A 14972-nucleotide genomic window follows, 5' to 3' on the forward strand; every position below is an offset into this window, starting at 1 on the left:
TCCTTATTATACGGGTTTCAAGTTTTGAGTTTCAAGATAGTGTTGTATAAATATTGTTTAATATTATTTCAAATGTTTAAAACTGAATGGAAATATTTAATGTTTAATGCTTTTTTATTTTTAGATAGGTATGTAGGTACCTAATCTACTTGAATGTAGTTAACATATTTATTGAAAATGGTACGATCATACCACGTGATCATCGCGTGACTTCAGATCTTTATAACTTTAGTTGAAATAATTCAATTGTGTTATACATTTAAACATGACCTATTATTGTATGACATTTATAAAATACTGGCATTGTAATTTTTATTTTTAAATTATTGGCATGCCATGACAAAATAAAATTTATAGAAAAATGACAGTTAGAATAGATACGTTATACATAATAATATAATCAATCGTGTCCTCACAACTGAAACATAATATAATAGTTGTGTATTGTAAATAAATAAATAATAACAAACTTCAAAAATACTTACTTAATCTAATATGTTCAATGTCATTGCTTATTACGGGGATAAAATAGTTATGATAAATGTGATTAAGTAGTTAAATTTATGATTAGAGATAGGTAGATGTGCAATATTAGTATATTACCTATTTCCTATTTTTTATGTAGGTAGGATTACTAGGATTCTACTAAAATGAATAACAAATAAAAACTCTATGACATTATTTAGATTCTAAAATATATTTGTGAACATAGACTGAGTTGAACCTGTTGTAGGTACTATGAAATCTTACTACTTGAGTACTTGACCAGTTACCAACTGATAGTCGATGGCCATTTTCGGGTTATTCAAAATGTGTGTCGAACAGTAATTAATAATTTTTGATAGGTATACGAAAAAGTATTGAGTAAACAAATTATAAAACGTTTTACATTGCAAATGGTTAACTCCCATACGGCTATTCAAATTACTATAAGAATAGGTGTTTTTGCCATTTTTCATAATACCAACACATATTTTATTACATCACACATGCACATTAGAATAAATAGGTAAGAATGATCATTGATCATGCAAAATACATTTTTTAACCTAAATATTTGTAAACAGTCTTGCATACATTTTTAAATAATTGAAATATAATTAGGACAATAATTATACTTAAATGTATTTATATAATATATTCTTTTAATCATCGGATACCGTGCCCTTAAACTCTTAACCATAAGTCCATAACTGATAAATTATTATCACAGCCTTCGAAAAAACATCAAAGCTTAATGTATCAAATAATAGTTATATTAAAAGATTTTTAAAAAAGTGTCGCAAAATTAAATTTTTCATTAACTAAAATAATGTAAATAGGTACTGTTACAAATTATTTGTTGTTACACTCGCTTTTTTATTTGGTATGTACCTACTATCATCTATACCGCAATAACGAATTTCGTATTACATATTATACATATAATATATATACAATATACCCTATTTGGGTTAAGACTGAAGTGCTTTCGTTCATGACGTCTATAACTCTAAACTCTGTTGTAAGTTCCTACACGAAAGTAACAGTAAAATAATACATACATACTCCAACTCCTACATGTGAGCTGTGTAAGTACTTACACAACAGAAAAAAATGTTGTTACAATATACAACTATACTTCATTTTCATATATTTTATAATTCAGTATACTTTAGTACCTCATATAATTCCATATTTCATACAATACTATAATGGCCAGGCGTTCTGTGATTGGCTGATAGACATCGCCTGCCGTCTTTGGTCGTAGAGAATCATTAAAACATCGCTGTTTTGAGCAGCTATTAAACAATATCAAAATGTACTAGCAAAAAAGGTAATAATTAAGGAAAATTATTGTATGTAAACAAAATATATGTGTGATAACCGCAACAGCAAAATGTAAACGAGTGAGTGGAATCAAACAAGTGACAGTGCCCTAAATGATAATACAGCTCGGACGAAACGAGTTTTGATCGATAAAGTGGTTCATTCTTGTACTAAATGGAGTATAGATCGATGTGTTACACACGAATCGGTAGTATTTATAATATTATGTTTTAATATGCTATGTGTTAACGATAAAAAAAATTTTATTTTTAAATTGTAAGTATTGAATATATTTGGACACGTATTTGGCATTCTAAATAAGAATTTACAAAAAATAAGCTAAAAAAGACTAAACAACTTAAAAAAACAACGACATAATAAGGGTTTCTAAACGACAAAAATGTAGTATACGTACTATAAAGATTCAATAATGCCAAAATATGTAATAACGTAATACTCAATCTCTATGAAAAATAATGGAATCATCATGATACTTGGTAAATGTATTTGAGTGTTACAAATTTTAATAAAGCAAACAACAGAATGACCGAAATTCAATCATTTTACATCTTATTTCTGAGTGTTTTAATATTATATTGTTTGTGTTCCAGCTCTATACAATTAAACAACATTAAAAAAGCTACAACAACCCTGTTGGTTGACAATAAAATGAGGTAATTTAATTGAGTTTATTTTTATTACCTTCGTTTTTTTATTCAACATTACGGAAAATAATTGTTAAATTGTTGTTAAGTTTACATAAGTTATAATTTGTTAAACTATATTATGTAAAAACGCCTGTAGATACCGAACTACTAGTTATTAGTAGGGCTCGGATTTTGTAGCAAATGTTTCTTTTGGGGGGAGTATGATAGAAAGATAATTCTTATATATAAATACGTTTTGAATCGTTCCGATTTTAATGAAGTAAACTTTGTTTTGCTTTTTATTGCTTTTTCCCCTATTTGATACTTTTTTCTATATTTTTATATATTTTTCTTGAAAATTTAACTTGTTTCTATGTTATTATACTTGGTCTAACTAAAACCAGTGAAAAAACAAGTCATTAATATATGACTGATAAAATAACGATGGTTATTGTGCCAAAATAGTTTTATCTACAATTATCTATAAGTAGTTGTATTTACGACTCAAGGAAAGTGAAAATTATCTGAATTAAACCAACGTATTTAACGTTCCAATACTTTAGTTGACTGGTAAATATAAATCGACAAACAGTGAGGTATAGTGCTCTCTATAATCGTCAAAATGCCAAAAGTTAAAAATTAAAATTATATTAGCACCTATAAGTATGAGTTTTAATGAAAGTAACGTGATAAATATATGGTCGTAAATTCCTTTTTTAATATTTAATTTTATGTGTAATTGAAATTTGTTTTTTAGAATTAAATGTGATAAATACTTTTTTAAGGATTTATTTTGCTACAAAATCCAAGCCCTACTATTAGTTATTACTTATTAGGTACTCTATGCGGCTATACTTATTCTTGTTTTTTTTTACAGTGATATAATTAACATATAAGGAAATAAATAATATATGCGTTATATTTTACACATAAAACTATTAACATATGACTGTAAATAATTATTTTTAACAACAGCTATTTTAAATAATTTTAACCTTTTAAAAATAAATGTACTAGATGATTCAGTATTACGATTTATTTTACCATAAATTTCACTTAGAACAATAATAACAAGATCGGATTACTTTTTTCCTGTAATTAAATATAAATATTAATTTTACTTATTTTTATATTCAATAGTATAATATAGTATTAAAATATTATTTCCTAATTAATCATTGTGGTATAAAGTAAAATTATTTTTGTTCGTTGGCAATTTGACTGGTTGGTTGATTTTCTTCGATGTTTTCGGAATAACCATCATTTTCATTGATAGAATTTTGTTCATATGGTTCAATATATTCTGCGTTTTGTGTTGGGTAACTATTGTTTTCATAATCGTGTTGTGGCTGGTCATAATTGTTGACATTCGAATCTGGATAATAAGTTGCATTAGCGTCCTGATTATTATCAACATAACCATCATACTGATCTTTTGGGACAGTCTCGTCGTAATTTGCATTGTCTTCCTGATAATAGTAACCGTCATTTGTGTGCTGATCACCTGTGTATGTTTCTTGTTGGGCATTTTCGTCATATTGGTCCTCATGATGCCTTTCTGTGTTAACATTAGAATTATTGTCGTAATAATAATTGTCTTGTTCTCCATTTACATAATTTTCTTGATTCTCCTGATAGTGCTGATCAACTTGATTTTCATTTGTACCTTCCTTTGGATGATTTTGATAGTAATAATCGTCATGGACCATATTTTGCTCTGCTACGTATTCTCCTTGGTGATCAGAGTCATTGTATTGATTTTCTGGTTGTGCTTTTGGATCAACATTAGAATAGTTTTGATAATAATAGTCATCGTGAGCCGGTGGCTGATTATCATAATTTCCCTGGTAATTAGGGTCAACATACTGTTGATCTCTTTGTTGCTCTTTTATGCCATCCCTGTCATGATTTTGATAATAATAATCGTCATGATCAACGTGCTCATCTGTATATTCTCCTTCAACAACAGGTTTAGAATATTGATTTTTTGGTTGTTCTTGTTGGTTAACATTAGAATAATTTTGATAATAATAGTCATCATGGGCGTGTTGTCTTTCGACATCTTGTACTTGGGAATCAGGATTCTCGTATTGGTTTTCTATTAGATTTTCTCTTTTTTCATCTGTAGGATTTTGATAATAATACTCATCGTGTAAATGGTTCTTGTCATCAAACTCGTTTTGTTGAATGGGTTCAATGTTGTTGCTTGTTACGACTTCTTTGTTACCATCAACGAGCTCGTTTGTATAAAATTGTACGTCTTTAGGAACATGTTCCACTTGTGTCTCATACTGTTGAGTTGGTTGTTCTTTTATGTTGTCTTCACCAGGATGATCTTGGTAATAATTTGCACTATTCGTGAGCTCGTTATTCAAAATTTCATGCAATGGCTCTTGGTCTTCTGAAATTGGTTTGAAATCAGAACTAACTTGTGATATGGTATGAGTAATATCTATTTCATTGGTCGAATCATTAACAGCATTATATGGTTGAATAGTTTCGGAATTGTTTTGTTTTTCCACACTCACGTTATCATTTTTATTAATAAATTGTTGATGGTGATCAGTTGCATATTCGTTCATATTGTATTTGTTCATATTACTATTACTATTACTATGATCAACTATGGGTGAGTTAATTATATTTATACCACTTTTGTTATTATATCCATTCTCTAATTTATTATTCACTATATTCGAGCTTTTTGTACTACCATAAGTATTTTCTTTTTTCAATTTTTGTTCGTCCTTGTAACTTTCTCTGCGTCCAGTGATATTTGATTTATCATTTATATTTATATTATTATCTGTGTGATCTTGATAACCAAAATTGGTTTTTTCTGTTGTTTCCATCAATTTTGTTTTGCTATTATCATTACTATCACGTCTGAGATCAAGGTATGTATTTTCATTTGATATATCTTTAAGCATAACTTTGTTTTTATCATCTCGTGTCTTCGGGTAAATCTGAATATCATTATTACTATCATAATTTATCCCATCATTATTATAAGAATGTATGCTTTTTTCTGACAAACTCGAATCATTTCCTTGAAAATTATTTTTCAAATTTAAATATTTATCAGATTCAAAAGAATTTCCAACTGAAGCTAACTTTTCTTGTTTATTTAAAGATTGTCTTCTTGAGCTTACATTTGTATTGCTTGGTGAAATATTTTGTTTACTTATTGAAACTGGGTAATCATTTTTTTGCAATAACGATGTTCGACGATTATCATCGAGTTTCAAATTTGATTCTTTTCTCCCCAAAACTAATTTTTGATCTTTCGTGTTATAATCCCCATTAGTATTTTCTTCAATTGAATTCGTACGATTAGGTAGATCAATATGTTCATCACCGAGATCAAAACTAATTCGCTTTGGAAATGTCAAAGGTATTTCAGTTTTTTTTTTATATAATGTGGATTCAGAATAATGATCATTGTCTTTGTTTAATTGAAAATATTCGTCGTCTGCAGATATTCTTTCTGGGGACGTAAGTATTGAGTTCTTTTTATATGTGCTTTCTCTGGTTACTTCGTTTTTTCTATTGCGTGCACTGGAATCTAATCCTAATGTTGAACGTGTTCTGAATGTTTAATCTCCTTGGCCTTTAATCTCTAATGGATTAAAATCGGTATAATATGTAGGTTTTTCATAACTGGGAATCATATACTTTTCAATACGGTCTTTGTGTGGGTTCCATACATAATCTCGTATTTTTTTTTCAAGTAAACTGCTGGCATTTTCCAATTGAGTTCTGTGACACAAAATATCTCGGTGGTATACGGGTGAACATGGTCTTGTTATACTAGAAAACGATCGCTGCCCCAAATGAGGTTCATAATAATAATCACTATCATCATGGCCGAGATAAATATTATTATCATTTGTTGGATAATATCTTGAACGATGTTCAGGTATATATGGCTCAATATTTGATTTATCAATGCGATAATCATTTGTAGTTCGGTAACCGTAATCGATCATTGAATAAGATGGTTCTCGTTCAATAACTCTCACTGATTTCGGATACCGTGTTGGCCAATAATGAACTTCTTCTTTTGGATATTGCTTAATAGGTTTTCGTCTGTAAAATCTCTCAGTGGTTTGTCTAGGATATTGAGCTATAGGTTTTGATGTAGGAAAATAATATACTTGGTATTCTTGAGTATCTGGTGTTTGAAAGTTCACTGTCTTTCCATATTTTTTAGAATTCCTTGGCATGAAATATGTGTTATTCTGATCATCATGTACCGTGGAAAAGTCATGAAATCGAGGTTTATAGTTAGTATTGTAGTTGCTATAGTCATTCGATAAATACATATCAATTGTATTTAAATTGGATGTTTTTTTATGTTGTCTGAAACCCAAATCATCATCAAAAACTAAATACTTGTATTTGTTATTAAAATCTATATGTTTATGATGTTTATCCGTATTAAATGTGTTTGATAATGATTTAGGTTTATCCATTACACCTAGATATTTTAGTCTATTATGAATAGCCGATCCATCCAAAAGTGAATTTTGTTCTTTTATCGTTTCATCGAGTGTTAGTTTTATTAGTCTGACATAATTGTCACATCGCTCCTAAAATAATAAAAAAAATAAAATTATTCATTTTACTTAATAGTATTAAATCATTTAGCAAGTATTAAATATTTATTACAACCAGTATAACTTTAAAACAATGGAATTATAATTAGATTTAATACAATGAATTATTAAATTTTAAATTATAATACTTAATAATTTAAAACCGATATTTTTTATAACAACTAACAGCTCAGGAATAAATAACCCACTCAGTTGTGTGATTGTTGTGGCTTAAGTAATTTCAATGAGTAATTTAATTTAGTCAACTACCTACTCAGTTTTCACTAATCTCAAATAAACTAAGAGTTTATTCATTCACTTACATTACTTAAATGTATGAAATTAATGAAGAAATTAAATTTAAAAAGTAAATATATATTTTAAATATTATAAGTCTATTATTAAGGAAATTTGTAAGTCTTGCCTGAGTAATCTAAATATACAACTATGTCAGTTATTACTGTGTTATGGCAATTTTGAAAAAAAAACAACTGAATGGATTATAAATATGAATATATTATGTAAATATAGTTTTCATTAAAAATGTAATGTCGATATAATGTAATTAAATGTATTACCCTTAAACATCTCATTCTATCGATTTTCTCGGCCATCATATTGAAATTTCTCTGAACTCCATCCATTTAGAAATGTAAAATATTTATGAACTATCCTCGGTATGAACTGTACCAGTACTAAAACATATTAATTAAAACATGTCTATAGTAATTAATCATGTCATAAGTAATTTAGTTTAAAGTCAAGCAAGCTATAAAAGTAAAATAACTTCAATATAACAATGTGCACCTTCCTAATATAAAATATTTGTGTAAATTGATACTTAATATGTTTATAATTACAGAAGAATGTCAATACTTCAAATACCTACACAAAAAAACCAAACATATAATTAAAGCTATATAAGTTCAAAGTTCAAAAAAAAATATTTAATTTCGTTAACTATAAAGGTAGGCCAAGGTCTAACCTATTACAGATATTTTAATTTATAAATTAATAATGAAAAGAAATATTATCATAACTATGGAATATTCAGGTAAATCGATTAAAGGTATTACTCATTTATTACTATTGTAGCATATTTCATATTAATATTTTTTACAAATAGTCAAAAGGCAGTGTAATTTTATTGAGAAAACTACTATTGTAACCTAACTTTAGAATATTGATAGACATAGTAAGGAGTGTATTAGATACATGTATTTCAAATTCTGAGAAGAGCAATGAATGTACTGATTTTATAATCATAATCATAGGCGGAGCCAGAAGTGTTGTTCAGCGTATAAGAAATCTAAAATTAGGAGTAGAGGGGGGAGGGCTTATCTTTAAAATCACTAAAAGGTTTTTAATGGTCACTTTATTTTTGATAATGACACAATCGACATACGTTTACACGATCGATCTTGGTGTAGGATTAGTTATAATAGAATGTTGATAGAATGCTCTTACACTTTTTTTTTAAATTTATCGGAATATAGATTATTTTTTTATCATCAGACCACTCATTAGTCACAGATATTAGATTGCAATTTTCAATGAAGTCGTTAACACATTCATCAGCTTCGCCATTATAAAATTTGGGTTTAAAAAAAATTGGTTTATATAATATATTTAAAGTTTCGATTTGAGTGTTTATATTATCCGGCTTCACTAAATCAGTATTCTTCTTTATTGAACGCGTATAACAGGTGATCTATCACGAAGACTAAAAGGTTTAGTTACAAATCTAGATCGTTATCGTCCTCTATTTGATTTTTTGATCAATATAGAACTTAATAAAAGTCTTAAATCTACTTTTTCGCTATTTGTCGAAAACTTGGCACCTAAAAATCCTAAAATTTGTATTAGATCTTGTTTAGATAGTATATGATAAAGATATAAGGATTTTGGTACATAAAGTAATTCAATTTTTTCCTCTAGGGACTTCTGTGTAAATTCCTTTTTTGAGAGTTAATTTGTAAGTTCTAACGAAAAAAGAAACCTAATATCAAGTTCAGTGATTTATTTAACATCACTGGGTAATTTAATATTCCTAAAATTAGAAAAAGTTTTAGTGATATCTGAATACTTAACTGTTTAAATATATGATGTACCTACATCCGTTTGGCGTTAAACTGCAAATTATCCGATAAATTATCAATTTTCTGGTAGTTTTTTGGGAATCATATTGATATTACAATATTTAAAATGCAATCTATTCATTTTTTCTCAATTTAAATGAAAACGGACTTTCTGGGCGATTAGGGTGTGCAGCTGCATACCCTGCACGCCCCGTGGCTCCTAATATGATCATAATGTATGTTTGTTTTTTTAATTATTTTTTGGGTGTCTATTTACACAAAAAGTAGTTAAAACAATGATTCGATTGTCCACTTCTTTTCAGGTGAGAAAGTGAATCTAATTGGTGCATTTGGGAGGTCAAAATTTAAAATTCCCAGTATTTTTCAAAAGCGCAAAACAAAGATTAAAATTAAGGAAAACCTGGAATTTTTGTTTTGGTGTAACTCTAAAAAAATTACTGCAGATACATGACATTTTCACTGTATGTTTATACTTTATTCAAGTATTTTATATGGTTATATAATTTTCAAAATATTTTGATTCATGTTGTGCTATTTATCGGTTATATTTTCTAAATATTTAACCTGATTTCAAACAAAAAAAATAACAATATTTTTTATTTATCGCCTGGGTTACTGAAGCGCAATAGCAAATATTGTTGTTGCACATCTATTTACACCATTCTTCGTTACATCGGAATTTTATTCCAATTTAATAACTGCACAAATACGATATAAAATATTATATACTGTATGATAAATAATATACTAATATGTTATACCTATATTTATATATGCGTTGCATTTGCCAACAATTAGTTTAAGTTCAATCTATACCGTGGAAAGTAGGCCAATAGAAAAATAACTTATTTATATAAGTCATAATACATAAGTAGTAGTAGGTTCTTATTATAAAATAATATAGGTATTGTCGTATTGATATTAAGTACTATAAGATATCTTTAAAAATAGAGGCTGATGCCGTTTATACACAGAATCGTATTTCATATTATACAATGGTTTAACATTGAATTAAAATTTATCACGACAATAATTAGTTATTTATTATAGTAACCAAGTAACCTACTATGAAAACAAGTATTATCTCTAAATGTACTTTAACAATGAACAATAGTCCCATAAAAAAAATATTCAAAAATATGTGATAACTAGAAAATAATCAAGATCGTTGATTAATAACTCATGTAAATATTTTCGTGTAAAATAAAAGCTAATGACCTATGAACTATGAAGCCTAAGTAGTAAATTGATTAATAATAAAATAATAGAACCAGGGAAGTCGGCATCGGTCTGCTGTATAGAAGGTCTCGAGTATTCCTCATCTCTAAGTAGGTCAATTGATGTGTAATTGATGTGTTAAATCTGAACTCAACGATAGTAACAAACCATACTTACGAAAAACGATTCTAAACAAAGACGGTGTATCAGCCTATCGGCTTTTGTATTATACATATTTTTATATTAGTAATATATTATGGTAGATTAAACTTATTTTCACCAAAAACAAATCACATTATGGAACATGCCTAGTAATTATTATTATAATAATATTCCGCATATGATATTACCTACATTATAACAAGCTATTATTTAAGTTGAAGCGTCGAGTAAACAGATTATATCCTATAATATTTGCCTACCTAGATTTAATATATACAATGGAATAAGTCAATACTGAACGGTGTGAATAAATAGCTCAAAACAACCTAATCTAAATATTTTGAAAATGTAAATTATGAAAGTATAATTGTATATAGTAGGTATATAATAAATATTAATAAGCCCACCGCGATACGTTGTATCGTTTTTTTGAGTAGTATAAAGTCCTTACGAATAATATTTTATGAATGACAATAAAAATAACCAACATTATTATTTCGTCGAAATTTTAACTTGAAATGTCTATATAGGTAAAGAAAAACTGTGCAAATATATTTTTGAGATTTTTAAGTTTATGTAAGAAAAACTTAAAAGGAACATAGATCAGGTAAGACCCAACTCTTGTATTTAATTTATGAGCTTCACAGCTATATAAAACCGAAAATCGTATATAATTTTTAAAAATTTTTGATTTGACACTTCGTGTATTAATAAAAATACACACATATTTTCTTTTCTGGAATTTTGTATCCAATTTCTAATATTTTACACTGAGCCTAAAATTGTTTATCAACACTTCAAAAAAAAAATTCAAAAATTCAAATTGCCTATAAATACCTCAAAAGTTAGTATAAATATTTTGAACATTTTATCATAAAGGTATAGAAAATTATAATATAAATTAAAGTGGAATGTTTTAAGTTTCTTCCATCAATATTTCTTAATTAGTACTAAATAGGTAGTAAAAATCATAAGAGCTCAGAGTATATTATCTACATACATATTTTGTATGACATAACAGAGCAACACAACACATAAATATTATAAATAAAATAAAATTCAACATGTCTTAGAATATTAAAATAAATGGATATTATACGTTTGATTGTTTGAATAACCAATGATGTGATCAAAGTTCAAACTGTCAAATAAATGTATTTGTCTTTGATCTAAGCTTTTCATAATTTGTAGTAGAAAAAATTCAAAGACATTTTGATTACATTTTCAAACCTAAAGAATTTAAATTAAAAATAATATGAATTTGTTAACTTGGAATTTTATTTATGGATATTTTTAAGAAACATGGTTTTTATTAAAATTAAAGTTTACACGAATCGATTCAATTGATAATTTAAAATAAAGTTCATGTAAGTAATACATTATTTTAAACTAGGTGTATGAAAATCGAGTTCATGAATGTATTTGTTTATTGTGTGATGTACTGTAATAAATTCAAACATTATAATAATTATGAGAATATGAGTGCAATTAGGTACATAAATACATCAATAGACAATAGTTATCATATAAAATACTAGTTAAAAATAATTAATAATCTAAAGCTTATAAAAAAATTAACTTTAAATGTAGAGATAATACATATTATTTATTATATACTAATATACTATGTATATAATAACCTCAGAACAGAATAATAAGATACAAAAATTACAATTTATACAATTATAAGCTGAATTACCGATTGACAAAAGAAAAATCGCGGGAGATATAATAGAGGATAATTTGTTTTTTTTAGGTATTTGAACAATATGTATCTTTACTACGGGTGTTAGGTACAGATCATCATCATTTCATGATGATCATAATTCCATAAATAGACAACAGTTTATTAATTTAATGGGTAGAACACGATTGAGAACGTTCTCACATGCTAACTTTTAGGCAACGTTGCCACGTTAATTAAAAATAAAAATAATAAAAATACAATACATATACAATATAATATATAAGATATCAATCACTATATTTTGGTTACAAAATAAACTTACATGGAATTTTGTTTTAAATTTTCAATCCTTAGCTATTAAAGTTAAACATTTAATAAATTATTAACAAAAAAATCATATTTAAATTTTAAATTTGATAAAAAAAAACACACACACATATCATTGTACCTATATATATATATATATATGTATGGTATATAGGTATATATAACGGCAATAGTTTGAGCGTAAAAGCCTAGCTATGATAATTTATTATTAACCGTCGACAGTGTGCCAAATGTCTCTTGTTAATCGCATGAATTGTCCTACATTTTTTAAACAAATTGTGAAAAATGCCCAAAAAATGCATTTTTTTTAAAATAATAAAAAAAAAAATCAGTTTACACATTTTATACTTACAAAACAACGTTTCAAAACACCAAAAAAAGATGCCTTTGCATCAAAATCCCAGCCCTAAAAAGTATTACTAAAAGTTAAGATAAATGGCAACGTCGCTAGAAATATCGTTCTCAATCGTTTGATTTTAAGGTACAAAATATTGTTTATTTGATCTGCCGACATCGTTCTCAATCATGTTGCTAAAAAGGTAAAACGTTCTCAATCGTACAACACCGAATTTAATTATATAAATAGGCTTAGTATTAATTATAAGATGTGTACTTCAAATGTTATCAAAAATTATTAGGTAAACCAATTGAGCAAATTAGCCCTCACTATATTATTATGATACAGAAATGAACAGGTATTATTGGCCTTTAAAATATTTTAAATACTCGTTGATTTATAGATAGTGTTATTTATATAGCTGACATAACTGCAAGACTAATAAAAAAACAAAAAAAATGAAAAATAAACAATTATTTTCAAACATGTTGGAAGGATTATAATTGTGTTTAGGGAGAAATCAACTACCCCAAGTCCTCCTTAGTTACGCCGGTAAATTATTAACTATATTCATATTAATATATATGTAGGGATAGGGATAAAATAACAAAGTTTTCATAAGTAGGTAAAAAAGTAACTGTTGTTTTGTCGATACAAATGTATTTTATTGCATACAAATGTATACTATGATATCGTATCGGTATGATAAGCAAAATAAATTGGACGATCGTTTCGGCACGGTTTCGTCGCCGTCCACCCACGATGTATGGACGTATGGTTATAAATTATAATAAAGACATAACTTTAATTTATAACAATTAATAAAATGTATACGGTTCAACCACAATAACAACATACATAGTATATTCACATAGTTTCAACCAAATAGTACATGTTATAATATTATATTATATGGTAGTTACTCGTACTCTGGTATAAATGTAGATTGTAGAATGTAGAGTACTGTTAGCACTCGGGCTTCGGCGATCAATATCGTAACGATTAGTAATTTGTCTCAAAGGCCTACGCTGACGAATATAGGTTGGCAACAGCCAACAGCGTATACTCGTATCCAGTGGTTGAAATAATGGATAGGTACCAAGAATTCCACTACCTATTTTTTTTCAGTTAATCACCTTTTTAATTTATTTTTTTTATTTTTTTCCAAAATTACGTATCCCTATAATGTCTCTATAACAGTGGTCATCGATCACCAAAAAGCGGACTGTAGACAACTTTACCTGACCCGCTCAGACAAGATATTAATTTTTAATTAGTATTTTTGATAGTGGATTAAATTAATTTTTCATTCAGTTATTTTATTTTTTTATTTATCTAACTTTCTTTTGATAAACATATTTTGTACATTCAATTTTTATGGTTCTCCAAAAATATTAATCGGTGCGTCCCACGTCTTATAATATCTACAATATTCCGCATTCGTATATTTCCGCGGGATGCATAAAACATATAAGTGCATTATACAAAATACTATAATGATGCGCATAATTGTATTTACTTATTACAGTACTACCTGCTGTCAACTGATGTCTGGCTGGCGCCTACAACTATAATGTCATTATTATAGGTAGGTACTGTTGGTGCTGTTGAGTGCTGTGCTTGGCTCTGCGATTTAGATACTGATATGCTCGTTATAGTCCAGGAGATGAAAAGACTAAGAACACTGACCGATAGGGGACATTGCGTTGTCTTTTACTATCTTTATGATGATAACATAGGTAGATATATGGTATAATATGTTTTATTGTTTTCAGGTGTAGTCGGTTGCGCCCACGTTCGTTGGAGTTATAATATTGACGAGCCTGCCGCCATCGACGGCCTCCATCAAAACGTCAATACAATCGTTATACGAGTATAATAATATAAATAAAATTGATTTAGATGAATCGCAGAAGATGGGACACGCGATATTTAAGTATTATATTAAACGCTGAGATTCTCGTACGTAAATCGGGCACTGTGTTACTACAATATAATAAATTTTTATATTTGGTATACATTGGTACACGCGATACACCGGGACACGTGTACGCCCGAATTACTACTGTCGAACTACCAAGTACTACT

General features: G+C 27.6%; 1 protein-coding gene across 1 annotated transcript; it reads right to left on the reverse strand.

Moving 5' to 3' along the window:
- Positions 1 to 3577: 3577 nt before the first annotated feature.
- LOC111037901 (putative uncharacterized protein DDB_G0282133) lies at positions 3578 to 14972 on the reverse strand. The gene is given in 3 exon segments (XM_022320745.1): positions 3578 to 7048; positions 7633 to 7749; positions 14419 to 14972. Coding segments are annotated over 2 exon segments (3462 nt in total). The 5' UTR covers positions 7699 to 7749; positions 14419 to 14972; the 3' UTR covers positions 3578 to 3652.

This window comes from Myzus persicae, unplaced genomic scaffold, assembly GCF_001856785.1.
Source record: "Myzus persicae strain clone G006 unplaced genomic scaffold, MPER_G0061.0, whole genome shotgun sequence".
NCBI classification, from domain to species: Eukaryota; Metazoa; Arthropoda; class Insecta; order Hemiptera; family Aphididae; genus Myzus; species Myzus persicae.